Source organism: Antedon mediterranea, chromosome 4 (genome assembly GCF_964355755.1).
Source record: "Antedon mediterranea chromosome 4, ecAntMedi1.1, whole genome shotgun sequence".
Taxonomy (NCBI): Eukaryota; Metazoa; Echinodermata; class Crinoidea; order Comatulida; family Antedonidae; genus Antedon; species Antedon mediterranea.
The window spans coordinates 6,716,610-6,732,504 of NC_092673.1; the positions used below are offsets into that span (position 1 = coordinate 6,716,610).

The window sequence follows — 15,895 nt, forward strand, 5'->3', positions numbered from 1 at the left end:
AAAGAAATAATTTAGAAAGTATTAGTTACATTATAAATAATAAATGGGCCTGCAATCAGAAATGTACCCTCTACAATAATTCACACCAAATACAATAATCTATTTATAAATCAATTTAAGAAAATGTTCTCTCAACATTGCTAAACATCAACTGTATATCAATGATATTAAACCGATTTATTCATAAGGGTGATTAAGATATGTAATATCATAATGAGTAGTTTATTTGTATAGTGTTGTTTTTCGATGTTTCGTTAAAAAATAGATCAAATATCTGAATTAAAAATTAATGAATTATAATGTTATTTTAGAAATGAGTATATACTTCCAAACTATTGATTGAAATATAATATTATATTAACATTTCTATTGTATGCTTATATTTACATTTAAGATTATTTTTTCAAATTGAGGCCCACACATTTTTTATTTATAGACAATCGAATTTAATTTTGTATGTTATGTTTAATAAAAGAAGATACAGAAAAAAAACAAACAAATAATGATTTTTTGGTTGTTATTATTTCAGTACGTATGGTGTGTACCAGCAGCTTTAATTTGATTTATTATACAAATTTAAATGTTTCAAACTATGTCTACATATACATTAATTGTGTATGTCTGTAATTTTATAAACAAATATAAAGTAAACAAAATAAAATATAAGCAAAGTACGGGATTTTCTTTTGCAAATATCTGTACGTAAATGGTGTGTAAAACAAGTGTATTTGTTTACTTTACAGATGAGATGTTTAAAACTATTGGACTGATATTAGATTTCTATTGCTATACTAATTAGGAATATAACGTTTAACCAAAAAAAATTAATAACGCAATACACTACTGGAATTTTTTTTGTAAACAGTCTGTAAGAAAATGGTGTATAAAAAAACGTACGGCAAACCATTTTACACATTTAGATGTTTCAAGCTATAGATAATACATAATAGTTTAGGTTGTGTTTAGTACCGGGTGCTGTATTATTTTATAAGAGAAGCTAAAAACAAAATATGAAAATGTCAAAAGACTATATGTAAATAGTGTGTAAAACAGTGTACCACAGTACTACAGCATCTGGATGGGCTGGTGATACAACAGCTAAACCGACATAATGAGCTAAACACGCGCATGCGCACCGTTCTAATACATGGGATAAAGCCTGTCTACACGATCATATTTAAATTATTACCTGCACTGGAAGCTGATTTCGACAAGTAGAATTTATCAACCCTTCTCACACACAAGTAGGTTGAACAGCCATCATTAAGAGGCATCAGTATCAACGAAAAATCATACGCGAAAAAATTGAAGATTTCGATTGGTGAGGATGATGGCATCGCCACAGCAGGAGCACGAAATGTTACTGAGTATCTTACAGGGCGGAGGTACGTTGCAACTCGCTGGCTTTTCTTCAACTTTTTTAATCATCATCTTTTTCTAATTTCTTAATATTTCCATCATTTATATATTAGTTATTTGTTTGAGATAAATTAGTTTTTTTTTTAATATTGAAGACCGACTAATTTATGAAATTAGTTTTGTGTAGCACTTTAGAAGATTGCATGGAGTACTTCGCTATCAATTAGACTAATGAGCTATGTGTATTTCGTAGACGGGACATGAGTATTCTTATTCAACTTGTAACATCACAGGCAGGCTAAATATTTACAAGAGAAATTAACGTTAATATAAATTATGTGGGTATAGTGCGGTGGTATTATGTAGAAATGCTTTTACATTCGGTGACATTTATGGGTTCGGTACGTTTACGGTTGTCGGAATAACTCTACGATCGTATCTTATTCTTTCGCCGTAAGTATGACACTAATTTTACGTAATGTGCTAAACGTTATTTGTTTATATTAATTTGTATCACCTACTTTATACCATCTATTCTAACAGTTGATAAAAATTATACCGTACATTAACTTTCAATATTTTTATTTTTTCGTTTGTAACCGCAGTATACCAATAATTAAGGATATTATTACATTAAGTTAAGGAGTGATAAACACCTTTAAGTTGATGTATATTCATAACTTGTGATTAGTGTACAATGATATAATGATGTATCTTGTTTTATAATATACCGTAATATGCTTAGGACTATATATTTCATTTATTTTCTTAACTCTATACTTAATAATTTTATATAATAAGTATGTTTAAAATCATATTATAAAAAAAAAAATTATTACTATTAACTATACTTATGATTCGTAAGATTGCAACCTTTATATAAATACTTTATCTTGATACTTTCGTTACGGTATTTTACATGCCGTGCTTATGAACGCTATGGAATACCAGTCTGTTCACAATTTGGCGTACGCCCCTATATATGAAATATAAAAACTATAGCTAAATAATAATTTTTTTAATGAAATTGAAAAAAATGAATTAGGCCTAAACTAATATAAATTATAAAATGTCAATTAATTGAAAAATTCAAAATACTTAGATCAGTCCAAAAATATTGAAAAAATGCGTTTATCAATATTTTTTTATTTAATTATGATTGATAAATAATCAAAACAATTCGGAATCATTATTCTGTTCAAGTCAAAAGTATTACTAATAGACTACTTGTTTTTATAATCCTTAGTTTTATATAATTTAGGTATTTTTAAAGATTATATTTTATTTTGTAGTCAACTTGTGTTAACTTTCTGTCAGTAAGAGATACAGTGCTTGTTCAGTTGGCCATTATTCTCGGAGAATTTGGTAATGATCAGTTGGTTATTTCTTTGTTGCTTATCTGTTGAATTTTGCGATCTTTTACCGACCAAAAGTCAGAATAGTTAATGTCTTTTACTATAGCTAGAAATATTTGGAATGCGATTGCTTCGGTGTTAAAAAAAAACCAAGAATACATATTACTATTAGTCCTATTGACTTTTATATAGTAGTAGGTATACAGTTATTTATGATACTGTATTTATTTATTACAGCAGACTAGATACTGAGTAAATCACACAGCACCCGAAATCCGTCGGCGGTCTATCTTGTTTATCGTATAGCCTATGTTGCTATATTGTACACTACAGTATTTTCTTTCGTAATATTTATTATAGTTTTGTGTCTTTTCTTTATTATGAGAGTGAGGATTTGGTAGAGCCTAATTTTAGCTAATATAATAATATAATAATATAATTATATAAATCCAAAGGCAAATTACTGAAAAAATGACAATGCTGTGGGTATCAGTGGCTGGATCTCAATGGAGATACAAAAATAAAAAGTGAAAAGCTAAATCAAAACGATAAAGTAAACAGCCAGAAAAGTTAGCAGAGCTTTCGGGCAACACTAGCCCTTCATCAGTGCATCAGTGTAATATAATTATATATATATATATATATATTAATATATTATATTTTATGTGCGGGTATGTTTTAGCATGGACAGCAAAACAAATGTCTGCAACTACCCCTACTGTTTATTATTATTCGTTTTAATTATCAATAACTAATTATAAGTCAACGTAATTAGTAGACTGAATTGCATTAGGAGGTAAAAGTATTTACCTAAGTATGAGACAATTTGAGATTCAAGCTATATGCAAGATTTACTCAAATTTGCCCTTACGTAATATTTATAGATACAATGTAAATATTATGATTGTAATATGCAATATAAATCATAAAATAATATTTAATATTAAATAATAATAGCAACATAATTTATCTAAATTGGATGAATAAAAATAGTAGGCTAAATTTCCACTGGCAATAATGGTTTTCATCCACGTCACAGATATCAGAAAGCATGTAAACAAATTAATTATATCGATAAACAAATTAATTAATTAAAGATTAATTTCATATAATTATATAGTAATTGTATAGATAATTGCTTTATTTAATGTTGTTCAGTACATTAGGATTTTCAACATTTTTTTTGACAGTTATAGCGATACTTCATTCAGTATTGGTTATAAAAGCGTTCTTAAAATAATGTAATCAAATTAGGCAAAATTGTAAGTTAAATAGTTTATGATCTCTTATCAAAAAAGAAGAATTAATTACAATAAAAATAAATATACGTTTGTAATATTTGTCGAGAATGCATATTGCGTGCCTTTTGGTATAGAGGCAGTGTCGTAGTTGTCAGGTTTTCATTCGAAATACATACAATTTCGAGCTAAAAGCACTCAAATATCGATTAATTTTCTACAAGTTGATGTCTGTATTGACTGATGACAATGGCTTTTACATCATAATGTATATATTCCATTTCCCTGTAAATTCGAGGATAAATGTAAATATAAAAGAAAAAATATGTCAGTAGAAACTCGAATTGGATTTCAAAGAACAAACATTTTTTTTTCTGAAAATAATATATATAATAATAATAATGAATAAACAACAACGGTGTTGATTGATTGGCATCATACACACACATACGAAAGCAGGGTAAAAATACAACAAATTAAAATTGATTTCTTTAGAAAAGCACAAACAGATAGGAATAGAACACAAACATTAAACACACAAAAATACAAAATTTAAAAAAAACAACGGATATATTTTAATAAATTGATAATTGTGGACCATTTTAAAAGTTTAATATAACCGTAATGTAGATATAGGTTTCATAATGTTATTATAGTGTTAACATTCGTGTGATGTTTTGAGGTTGTTTTACTTGCATTACGATGCTTGTTGAATGGTAGCAGACACAGTCTCTATATATCGAACCAGTGACAGGGGTAACATGTATTAAAAGTACTAAATTATTATACAGAATCCTATCTAGCTGACTGTCAATTGTCAGTTATCATCTACCTAATGACGTGGTTAAGGTGAGGGACAATAAGATTAGATTAGATTAGATATAAATGTAAAGAAAATAATTTTAAATATTGGCAGCTCACTATGGTACTAAAAAACAGGTTATCTGTAAGAGACGCACCAAAATGAAGGTACGTATGTGCATAATCACGGATGATCGTATTTTGATTGGTTAAATTACTTACATTGCGTTGTACACTATCCTTCTGGATTGGGGACCAGGGAAGTGTCATTTCTTCAGTGTGAGTGTCCAACTTTAGTACACTTACAATGCAACCCTAGCCAATCCAATTGGCCTTTTCATCAGATAACATTAAAGTATAATTGCAATCGCTATACAAAATAATTTAAAACAACTATAAAAAAAAGATTGTAAAAACATGTATATATACACATTCATTATGGCGATAATTTGCTTAATTTTTATTTCATACCATTATCGCATACAAAGTTTTGATCGTGAATATTTCAACAGCAGTTCAGTAAAACTTTTAAAATAAATGAAACAACGTTGATATAGGCGATATTTCATGTAATGAAATAACAGAGGTCAGGATAAGCGTCTATACTACAGACTTATCTTGTTGAATATTTATGTACGCGCACGTTTTTATTATATTTTATGGTATTAGGAATATTTGAATATTATATTTCAGTCGGCGTTTATATTGTAGACATTTAACTTTATTCCCCGTCCTACTTCCCATCTCATCTACTAGAACTAATTTTAAATATAATTACAATTTACCTTTGAAACTATCAATCTTTTATACATAATACATAAAATTGCCATCTTAATATACATTAAACAAATCAATAACCTAATATAATGTTACAATGAATAAAGTAAATTACTAAAATCAATTATCAACTTAACAAGAAAGCAAATCAATTTAAGAAAGGGTAATGCATCAGTAAAATATATAAAAACTCATACAAAAGGACGCATATGTGACGCGATATTAACTAGATAATTGTTGTACACGCGCGTCAGTAAGCTGATAATGATTGAAAGTACTGTGTACGAGCGCGTTCAAAAACTGATAATGTTACGTAATATATACGCGCGCGTTTCAAAGCTGATAATAAGTTAATGACTGTGTACACATGCTGATTGTAATGGATTGTATACGCGCGCGTTTACAATCTGAGCATAAATATTGTATCGTATTGTGTACGCGCGGGTCAACTGTGCAATTTAAATTATAAAATACATTCAATACCGTAATAATGTTATTTTGATGTTGTTATATTGATTAAATAAATGTCTTAAAAATTGAATTCAGTTACGCACGTGCGTTTTAAAAAATGTTTAAATTGCCTAATTAAAAGAATGGTAAATATTATATATATTCGTTTAAAAAAAAACAAGCAATTACATTTCTGGATATGAATAATTATTATATTCGGAAATAACAAAATATTCTTGGTAAATAAGAACAAAATTGTAAGCAAATACTTATTATTCATACTTATTCTTTTTTTGTAAAAATAAGAAATTTAGTAGTTATGAAGAAATGAATTTAATTTGTTTGATATTTTAATTATAAAAATTACATTAATTTTTTCTTTACAAGCGATTTTTTGTTGGCATTACCATTTCTATAATAAAAAAATATAAGAATGCCATTCTTAGTAGTTTTACGGCTTTTCTTGCTTTTTTTCCAAAATTGTTTTAAATATTAAAATATTTTAATAATATATTGAAATGCTTTGTAATGAACGAGTAAGTCTAAAAATCTCACTTCGAGGCCTATTAGTAATACATTAACTTTCTAGCGATGATTTTGCGCCATTTACAATGTTAATGTCATTGTAATGAAAACATTGTCATTGTCATTGTGTTTTATCATGGTTTTTATATACTGTTATATACATTGTTATGTTTATTGATTATTTGCCTGCCACTTTTGTAAAATAGATACAATTTTTCTGATAAACTACGGTCAAGTCGACAAGCTAGATTAATCTAGTCTACACTGTATATCATTGTTTGTATCAATTGTTTTCTAGTTTCGATTTTTCAGATTCTCCCAAACTTGAAATCTCTTTAAAATGTCATGCAATAATTGTAAACGATTATTCAGGCTTCTGACTATATTAATCATTTTTGAATGGAATAATTTTGTTTTTATTGTCTACGGTGATACGTTTGTAATCTGTGTTATTGTCTCGCGTATTTTTAATCTTCTTACGTAGATTTTTTTTCCTATTTTGGTTATAAATTTATGGATATGATTTTGTCAATGATTGTTCTTATTATTTATTTATTATAAATGTCACGATTTATTATTAGTACATGCATAATACGTTGTTATGCGTATTTCTCTTTTTTCAAAGCAAACTTATACCATTGTAGATGAAAATTTTTATTCCAGTATAGTAATGTTATTTATTATCTTATAATAGTGGCCTAAACCATAAGATTTAATTGGAAATCATTTGTGTGTGTTTGTTGAGAAGTATATTTTTTTTTATGGCGGGGTGGGGGGAGGGGAGAGGTTCGAGTTTCACTCTTTCAAACAGTAATTTACAGTATAGGCCTATTAATAAAAGTATCATAGCTAACACAAATAGGATTTTAAATGTGCATTATTTAAGTATAATTTATTAAGAAAAATGTAATGTATTATTATATATCCCTTTCATTTCGTTAGCGGCACCATTAAGACACACAATTCACGCGCGCATACAAAAAACTGTACATATTTCATCGTTGTTTGACCGCGGGCGTGCAAATAATTAACAATCATCATCGTCTGAACGCGTGCGTACAAAAGTTCTTCAAATTTCGCCAGAACACATCCGTCTAAGCTGTACATATTTCATCATTTTTTTTAACGCGAGCGCACAAAAAATTACAATCTTCCTCGTCTGAACGAGCGCATACAAAAAACACAGTTACTTTGTAATATTTGCGCGTGTCAATTATTGTGTGTATATGTTGTGCAACTGAAAATGAGTACACAAAGAATGTTTTCTTTATAAAACAAAGGCGTTTCAAAGTATTTATAAATGGCAATATTTACATAAAAGTTAGAATCCAATAAATCAAAAATATAATGAGACTTTCGGCGCCCTTCGGTCGAACCCTATATGTTACGATCGTCGGATGAGGAATGATAGACGGTTATTTTCCGTGATTTTATTCTTATCGTTTTTAGAGCTGCGTGTACACGACTAAATTTGAATATTTTATGCTTACAATATCTTATCTTAAGATTTATTAAATGCTAAATTCAAAGACACCTACAATACAATACAATATATATATATATATATATATATATATATATATACAAACACATCATATATATATATATATATATATATATATATATATATATAAACAAAATTATATTATTTTTTTTAATGCTATAAATAAAGTTTCTCAATCAATTTTGTAAACAAAAAATGTAAAGTTAAAATTATTTTGTTATAGCTTATAGTATATTAATATTAGGAAGCAAGACGTCATATTTAGGTGTCAAAGACCAATATAATAATTTTAATAAAATCTCATTATCAAGGCCAATCAAGGTATGTCTAAAATAGTGCATCTAACCAATGATGAGATCATTTTATTGCTATTTTTCACCTTATTAACCTGATTAATTTACCACTTTTGTACGCGCCTAGCTCTTTTGTAGGCCTACATTTTGGCTAAGTATCCAGGAATTGTACTATAGTGGAGGGTGTTGAAAACAAACTGAAACCAAATAAGTCTCAAATCTAGTGTTGCCGAAAGCTCTGCTAACTTTTCTGGCTGTTTTACTTTATCGTTTTGATTTAACTTTTCGCTTTTTTTTGTATCTCCATTGAGATCCAGCCACTGATTCCCACAGCATTGTCATTTTTGAAGTAATTTGCCTTTGGATTTATTATTAATAACATTATTGTTTTAAACCTGTTATTATTATGTATAATGCCTAATCTGATATTTAAATTTAATAATCTCGGTCGGTGTATTATGTCAATTGTTGATTAAAATAGATTGAAATGTATTTTTTATAATAATCAATTAACCTTACTAATTTGATTACAATATGTGCATATCTTAAGATATCTTAAAATAATCCATTATATATGCTTACTAAAGTCATATTTTTTGCTGTAGTTTTATGTCTTGTGATGCGACTTTTCTGTACAACACAATGACAATATTTTTATCATCAATTACTTCTCCACACAATGCAATGCATACCAACATTCTAATTGCATTCTAATGATACCGTGCTTTTAAAAACAAACAATAACCAAACCAACTATAGTAGTTATCGGCCTTGATCGTCTTACTATCCAAGAAAATAAAAGGTTGTATTCTTTGTTCAAGCGCCATGAGTAGAAATTAACGAACTCTGTTCTTTTTGCATCTCGTGAGCAATAGTTACGCGACCTGTTGAGAAAGATGAAGGCCTGAAGAAAATACGAAAGTAACTAGTCGAAATATTCATTAGTTATTACTACCGCCTAAGGGTTTAATCTTGCTAACGGTATATAATACATACATAGATCTGTCTTAAGAGGATGATAGGTAATCAGTTGCCTCATATCATCCTATCATATAATAACCAGCCAATGGAAAGTCCCCGGAATCAAGATGTTCCTATTATAAACAAAAATTCAACGCCGTTCTTTGGCCTAGTAGAAAAAATCTTTCGACTTAAGTTTTAGCGATTTATGCATTTTAAATACTTACGCATCAGCGTAAAAGGGCTTTTTATAATCGGTACAGACTCGAATAATGGGAATTTTGGTTAATAAATTATAAATAGTCTAATTCGTATTGCTATATCTTCAAATATAATATAACAGTTTTAATATATAAATTCTGCAAAAATTAAAATAACTCAACTTACACAATAATATTTTAGCTAGTATAAACATGTTTAACAATTGAAAATTTACATGTGGCCTATGATCCGCGAACATTATATAAATACATCAGATCAGAAATAATGAATATTATACTAATATGTAATAATTATGTAATATCATGTCATAATTAGAATGACCCCAACCGAGAACATACATTTATTATATAGACTTTTCTTTTATTATACAGTAAAATATATATACCACGTGAACGTATAATTACAATATCTTGAAGCCATCAGACAAATTACAATGCAATATCATAATGTTATAGTTATCTTATAAAATTACTGTTATTTAAAAATAATGTCTATCAGGCCTATACTGTTATTATGCTCTATTATTGTTATTATTTTCATATTTGCATTTTATATAATATTTAGTTCATTATTTCTACCTTTATTGTAATTCAATATCCGTTTAAAATGCCATTGATCTCCAAATGCAGTAAATATTATAAAATTAATATCACGTGATATTGTAAAATGAAATTAATGTGTTTTTTAGATTGGTCTTATCCAAGAAGAGTAACATTACACATATTAACTGGTTTTATGTAAACTAAATTGTGGTTATTTCAATATTATGTATCTTTAATATTCCACATAATATATATATATACATATATATTTCAAAATTTAATAATTTTATTTTCTTTTTTTCCTTATATTAGAAAAAAATATAAATAATACATTTATATTAATATACGTTTAATTTATAATCACAATATTATGAGATTAAAATGTTAATTTCATTAACGATGGCATATACAAATTATTATTAATTGAATATTATTCTACGTTTTAATAAATCTGTGAACACAAAAATTATAAGAGACAATTATTAAATGAATTATTCATAATTTACCAGTAATAAAGTTATTCTGCTAAATTATGTTCTGAGATTAAAGTAATATATTCCAAGACGCCAACATTATTTCTAATCATAGTTTTTTATACTATTTTATGCATAAAACATTATAATTATTACAATGTTTTGCTATCCTTCAATATTTTACTCAGATTAATTTTGTTTTAATGAATCCATAATATAACCTTGTCATGACGTCATTCCATCTTGACCAACGAAAAGTAGTTTGAACCTAAAAAATTTTCCAATTAATGTCTTCATAAAATTTTGTATTAATTATGCAATGAAAACAATTATTAATGATAAGACACAAATGTATTGGTACAAGCACTATTTGTTTTTCAAAACTAGGACTAAATATAGTTAAACTGTAACTAAATATTACGGTAACTGCATGGAAGGTGATACTATAACATGTGAAATTTGTGACACTGTATTGCATTTTGATACTGTGTGATACTCTCCAGTATCGAGTAAAAAAACAATCTTAGTTTAACGAGTAGACACTCTGGAGTTAAAACCTTCAGAAGTTGAAGAAGATTTGTTTCAGAATTTGTATCGACAAACTGAAAGGGTCGTTTCAAACAAAGGTAAATACAAAGTAGTCATGAAGTGATATTTGGTGAGCAAAATAATACAAGGCTCAGAAAAGTGAAATATTCAGCCTGCAGAAGTGAATGTTGGTGACATACCCGAAATTTTAGGCGAAAGACCTATTAAAAAATTCTTTGTGTGTGTTTGTGGCTATACTGTACCGGTATTTCATTTTACTATAGTTAGCTTTGATGAGATGAATTCTGTTTATTGTTACCAGCAGCATTATATATATATATATATTTATACGAATTTGTGCTTATAAATATTTAATTTAAGCCCTAGAAATGATTTCATTTAAAAAAAATAACGTAAAAACGTATTTCAAATTTGTTATCATTCTCAAATCCTTACTAAGTTGAGTCCGTAATGGTTTAATAATTAATTTATAAACTATCATATTTTATCTTTAATTCACTTTTTTTTTATTTTGTTTGATTGTATAATGTAATGTATGTAATTAGAAATGATTTAATTTAATTAAAAAAAAATTCTTGTCAATTTGTAAACCGTTTTTAAATCCCTACTAAGTTTAATGGTTTAATAATTAGTTCATAAAATAATTATTAAATCATTGAATTTAGTAAAGATTTAAGAACGGCTTAAACAATTAAAATAAATTAGATTTGTTTTCATTTATTTTAAAATGTTCCGTATATATTTCACATCATAAACATATCAATATTTATTATGGGTCTATCATTGCTATCCACTGATTACATATTTTGGTAATAGACTAGAAAAAAAAGCTAGAGGTTTGCATAAATCTTTTTGACACGACCAAAAACATATATTAATTCATGGCCTATTGAATGTTAATTGTATTTCTTTATATTTGTCAATTAAGTTATTAGATTCACAAAATTATGTAAACGAAGTAAATCTTTCAAGATTTCTTCGAATATCAAATATTGTTGTTGCATAATATTAATCATAGCTTGGTATTCATCAGTTTCTTTTAACATGCAAGATATATTTCTACTCAATAAGGATCTATAAATTAAGATTAAATACTTTGCCTGCTCATGCCTTTGGAATAAGTTAAAGGAAACGTTCTTTTTCATAAATCCCTTTCCCAACACCATACATTTAATTGCATCATTATTATTGAATGTTACTTTTTTCTTTATTATTTTTTTGTTAGACATTAGATACATAGCATTGTGTAAGAGGAGTCATCTTCGGTATTGATCCATATTAATGGTTTCTTCAAATGTATTATTATTATTTCTCTTACATATCATTATATTATTTGGTTTTTAGTTCAACTTCATATGAAACCTACTAAAATGAAGAATTTTATAAACTCTGTTAAACAAAACATACTATTTCATTGTTCTTATAACAATTGATAAAAAAAGTATCTCTTATTAAAACCGACGATAGTACTCTATTTTATATATAAACTTTGGATAAACACAATTCACATGCAATAAAATGGCCTAATAACTAATGACAAATTGATGTTACAATCATAATTAAAAAGGATATATAGAAGCTTCAAGTCAATCGTTAATTGACGGCCGTGGGCTAAACAAGTTAATGAAAAAATATTCTCTATTGTTGGAAATAAATGAAACGATACTAAAGAATAGCTTATATAGTGTACACACCTGGGTGACTAGAGACTACTGTAGAATATTATATTTTATGTCAATATTGGATAAAACAGATTGAACAAAAACCAGTTTTTGTTTAGTTAACTTTTTATTGCATCGACTTTTTCTACAATGTTATATTGACGTTAATGACTTCCGTAGAAAAGTGGGCAAGAACATTTGTGTAATGTTGTAACTACACATGGATTTACAAACAAACATTACTTGAATTCTCGGTGTATATCTTTTTAGTAATATTATAATTATTAATTTATCAATAAATTACAAATTCAGCAATATGTTCATTAGGCTTATATGTTATTTCTTTAATCACATTGTAGTCTCCATTTTGTCCTTCATTTTCTTATATTTTTCTCCATAGGCCTAAATAATATTCTGATCAAAAACAGTTTAATTCATTGATAGTCTTTGTATTTATTTTGGTTTTCTTTCTTTTTCTATTTATAATTATTTCTTTGTAAATTGTACCGGTTAGAATGTGTATATATTGTGTGAAATTATAAATGGATGTGCACTAAACACACCAGCCTTTCGTATAGTATTTGACTTAATTACTTAGAAATGACCATCTTGTACCATCTAGTTACTTGTATTTATACAACAAATATTAATTACAAAATAATTTTGAATCGAAGAACTCTTAAGTAAGTATATGTGATATATGTTAAATCACTACATATACACGGTTTAAAACATTATAGCCTACTGTCAGTTAGAACTGGGCGTATTCAATATTGAAAACAACAGGCATAACGTTGCAACTTTAAAGAAAAAGTTATTTCTCAAGAGTTCCACTTTTGACATTTTTTAGTGACTTTTTATTTGTATTTTCGTATAACGGTTGAGGTTTTAAGTGTGTTTTTAAAACACGTTGATTCTTCAAAGATGTGTATTTGAAAGACTTGCACAGAAGGGGGGAGAGTATACACTAAGCTATAAGCGCAATATTTCTCATAGTTTGTGATTCACATGCAAATCTGTCAGGAGATCAAAATCGGTTTATGAACGATATTTTCTGCAAAATTTCATTTCTCACAGAAATATGAGCGAAATATAAACCCTTATTAGAATACAGCCGCTAGCCGAATCAATACGGATTAATGGATGGCTTTGTTATCCGACTAATCCAATTTAATCCCGATCATAACTATATTTTGTGATATTTCACCTGGTTTATCCTTGCACACTTTCTAAAATCGGTTCCCACTGGAACGTATCGCAGGTACGCGAGTGTAAATTATTCAAGTCATTTTGGGCAATCAACGAACCGTCATTTATTGGCAAGGGCCATTGTTTTTTTAGCGCACCGTCATGTACACAGACGTAAACAAACAAAAAGTTTTTGCTGTCGATGGCTGAACATCGCCCCTGATAAGTAGATAATGTCCAGTAAAACAAATAAGAGGAAATGTTATGTATGTCTTTATACTTTACGGGTAATTACCATTAAGAGAAGATTTGTTGGGTTTCGAATATGTCATTTTGATGCACCCGATTCTCGGTACTGTGTTTAGATTTATCCTATTGGCCTATCATAGGAATATTTGTGTCTCACACGTATCCTCTATATAGTATCATTATAACCTAACCCTTAACCTAACCCTTAACCCAACCCTTAACCTAACCTTACATGATACAGGCACCATATTTAATACAAATTGGATGCATACATTACATTAATCCTATGATACTGGGCAAATATTGTTTGTATGTGGAGATCGGCCTATAGCACTGAGAATTGGGTTGATGACGACACGTTCATAACATTTATCATTAATGCCAGACATATATAAACGCAGGCCCTCCTAAGTTACTTTACTTTATTGCCAACAAAACAACATAAACATCATTGACAAAAGATAAAAAGATTTAGTTAAAAGAAACTAATCTATAGCTTAACACCAACTTGCATAAGAAATAGTAAATTATGAAATATTATGCCATATAATTTTTTTTTCTAAACGGGATATCTCTTGTTGAAGGAGAAGGTTCGTTCCATAAAATGAAATTCTATTCTATAGTTACCATTGATATACCGAATCCGGACGTTACTGTAGACCTAATCCGTGTCTACAAATAATAACATGTTTACATTGGTTATTATTAATATTATTATTGAATATTTTTGCAGGCTACTGTCATAAATGAAATGTTAATAACAGGAAGCCGCAGTATATATATGTGGTTAGGCAAGGTTAAGATATATCCTACATTTTAATTAATTTGAAATTTAAGTCGTATTCTATGAATCCGAGAATGGAATAAGTTATATATCGCATTACCCTTTTATATTCATTTCCGTATCACTAGCAACTCGTATAATAGATTACTGCACCGTCAACACTATCGATACATAGGGTATCACCCACACCCAAAACCATCCATCAATGAATCATAATAAACCATCATGCCATTTTCATCAACTTAGATCATCACCTTAAAATCATCAATATCATGATAAATCACCACTATTCAAAATCATCATGAATCACCACCACAACCATTGTAATAAATCACCACCATTATTATAAATCACCACCATTTTCTATATCAACACCATTATCTATATCAACACCATTATCATACATCAACACCAATATCATAAATCACCACATAAATCACCACCAATACCATAAATCACCACCAATATCATAAATTACCACCACAACCATTATCACAAATCACCACCATTATCACAAATCACCACCATTATCATAAATTATCACCACAACCATTATCACAAATCACCACCATTATCATAAATTACCACCACAACCATTATCATAAATCACCACCATTATCTTAAATGACCACCACAACCATTATCATAAATCACCACCACAACCATTGTCATAAATCAGCACCGATATCATACATCACCACAACCATTACCATAAACCACCATTATCACTACCATTATCATAAATCACCACCACAAACCATTATCATAAATCACCGCCATTATCTTAAATGACCACCATTATCACTACCATTATCATAAATCACCACCACAAACCATTATCATAAATCACCACCATTATCTTAAATGACCACCATTATTACTACCATTATCATAAATCAATACTTACAACCATAATCAGAAATGACCATCATTTCATAAATCACCACCACCACAACCATTATCAT

General features: G+C 28.1%; 1 protein-coding gene across 1 annotated transcript in view; it reads left to right on the forward strand.

Annotated features, from left to right (window-relative positions):
- Positions 1-1,140: 1,140 nt before the first annotated feature.
- Positions 1,141-15,895, forward strand: part of LOC140047962 (LIM/homeobox protein Lhx3-like) — a 40,406-nt gene continuing 25,651 nt past the window's right edge. Inside the window, exon 1 of the mRNA XM_072092993.1 lies at positions 1,141-1,385. Coding sequence (XP_071949094.1) covers positions 1,328-1,385 — 58 coding nt within the window. The 5' untranslated portion in view covers positions 1,141-1,327. The remainder of the gene's footprint in view (positions 1,386-15,895) is intronic.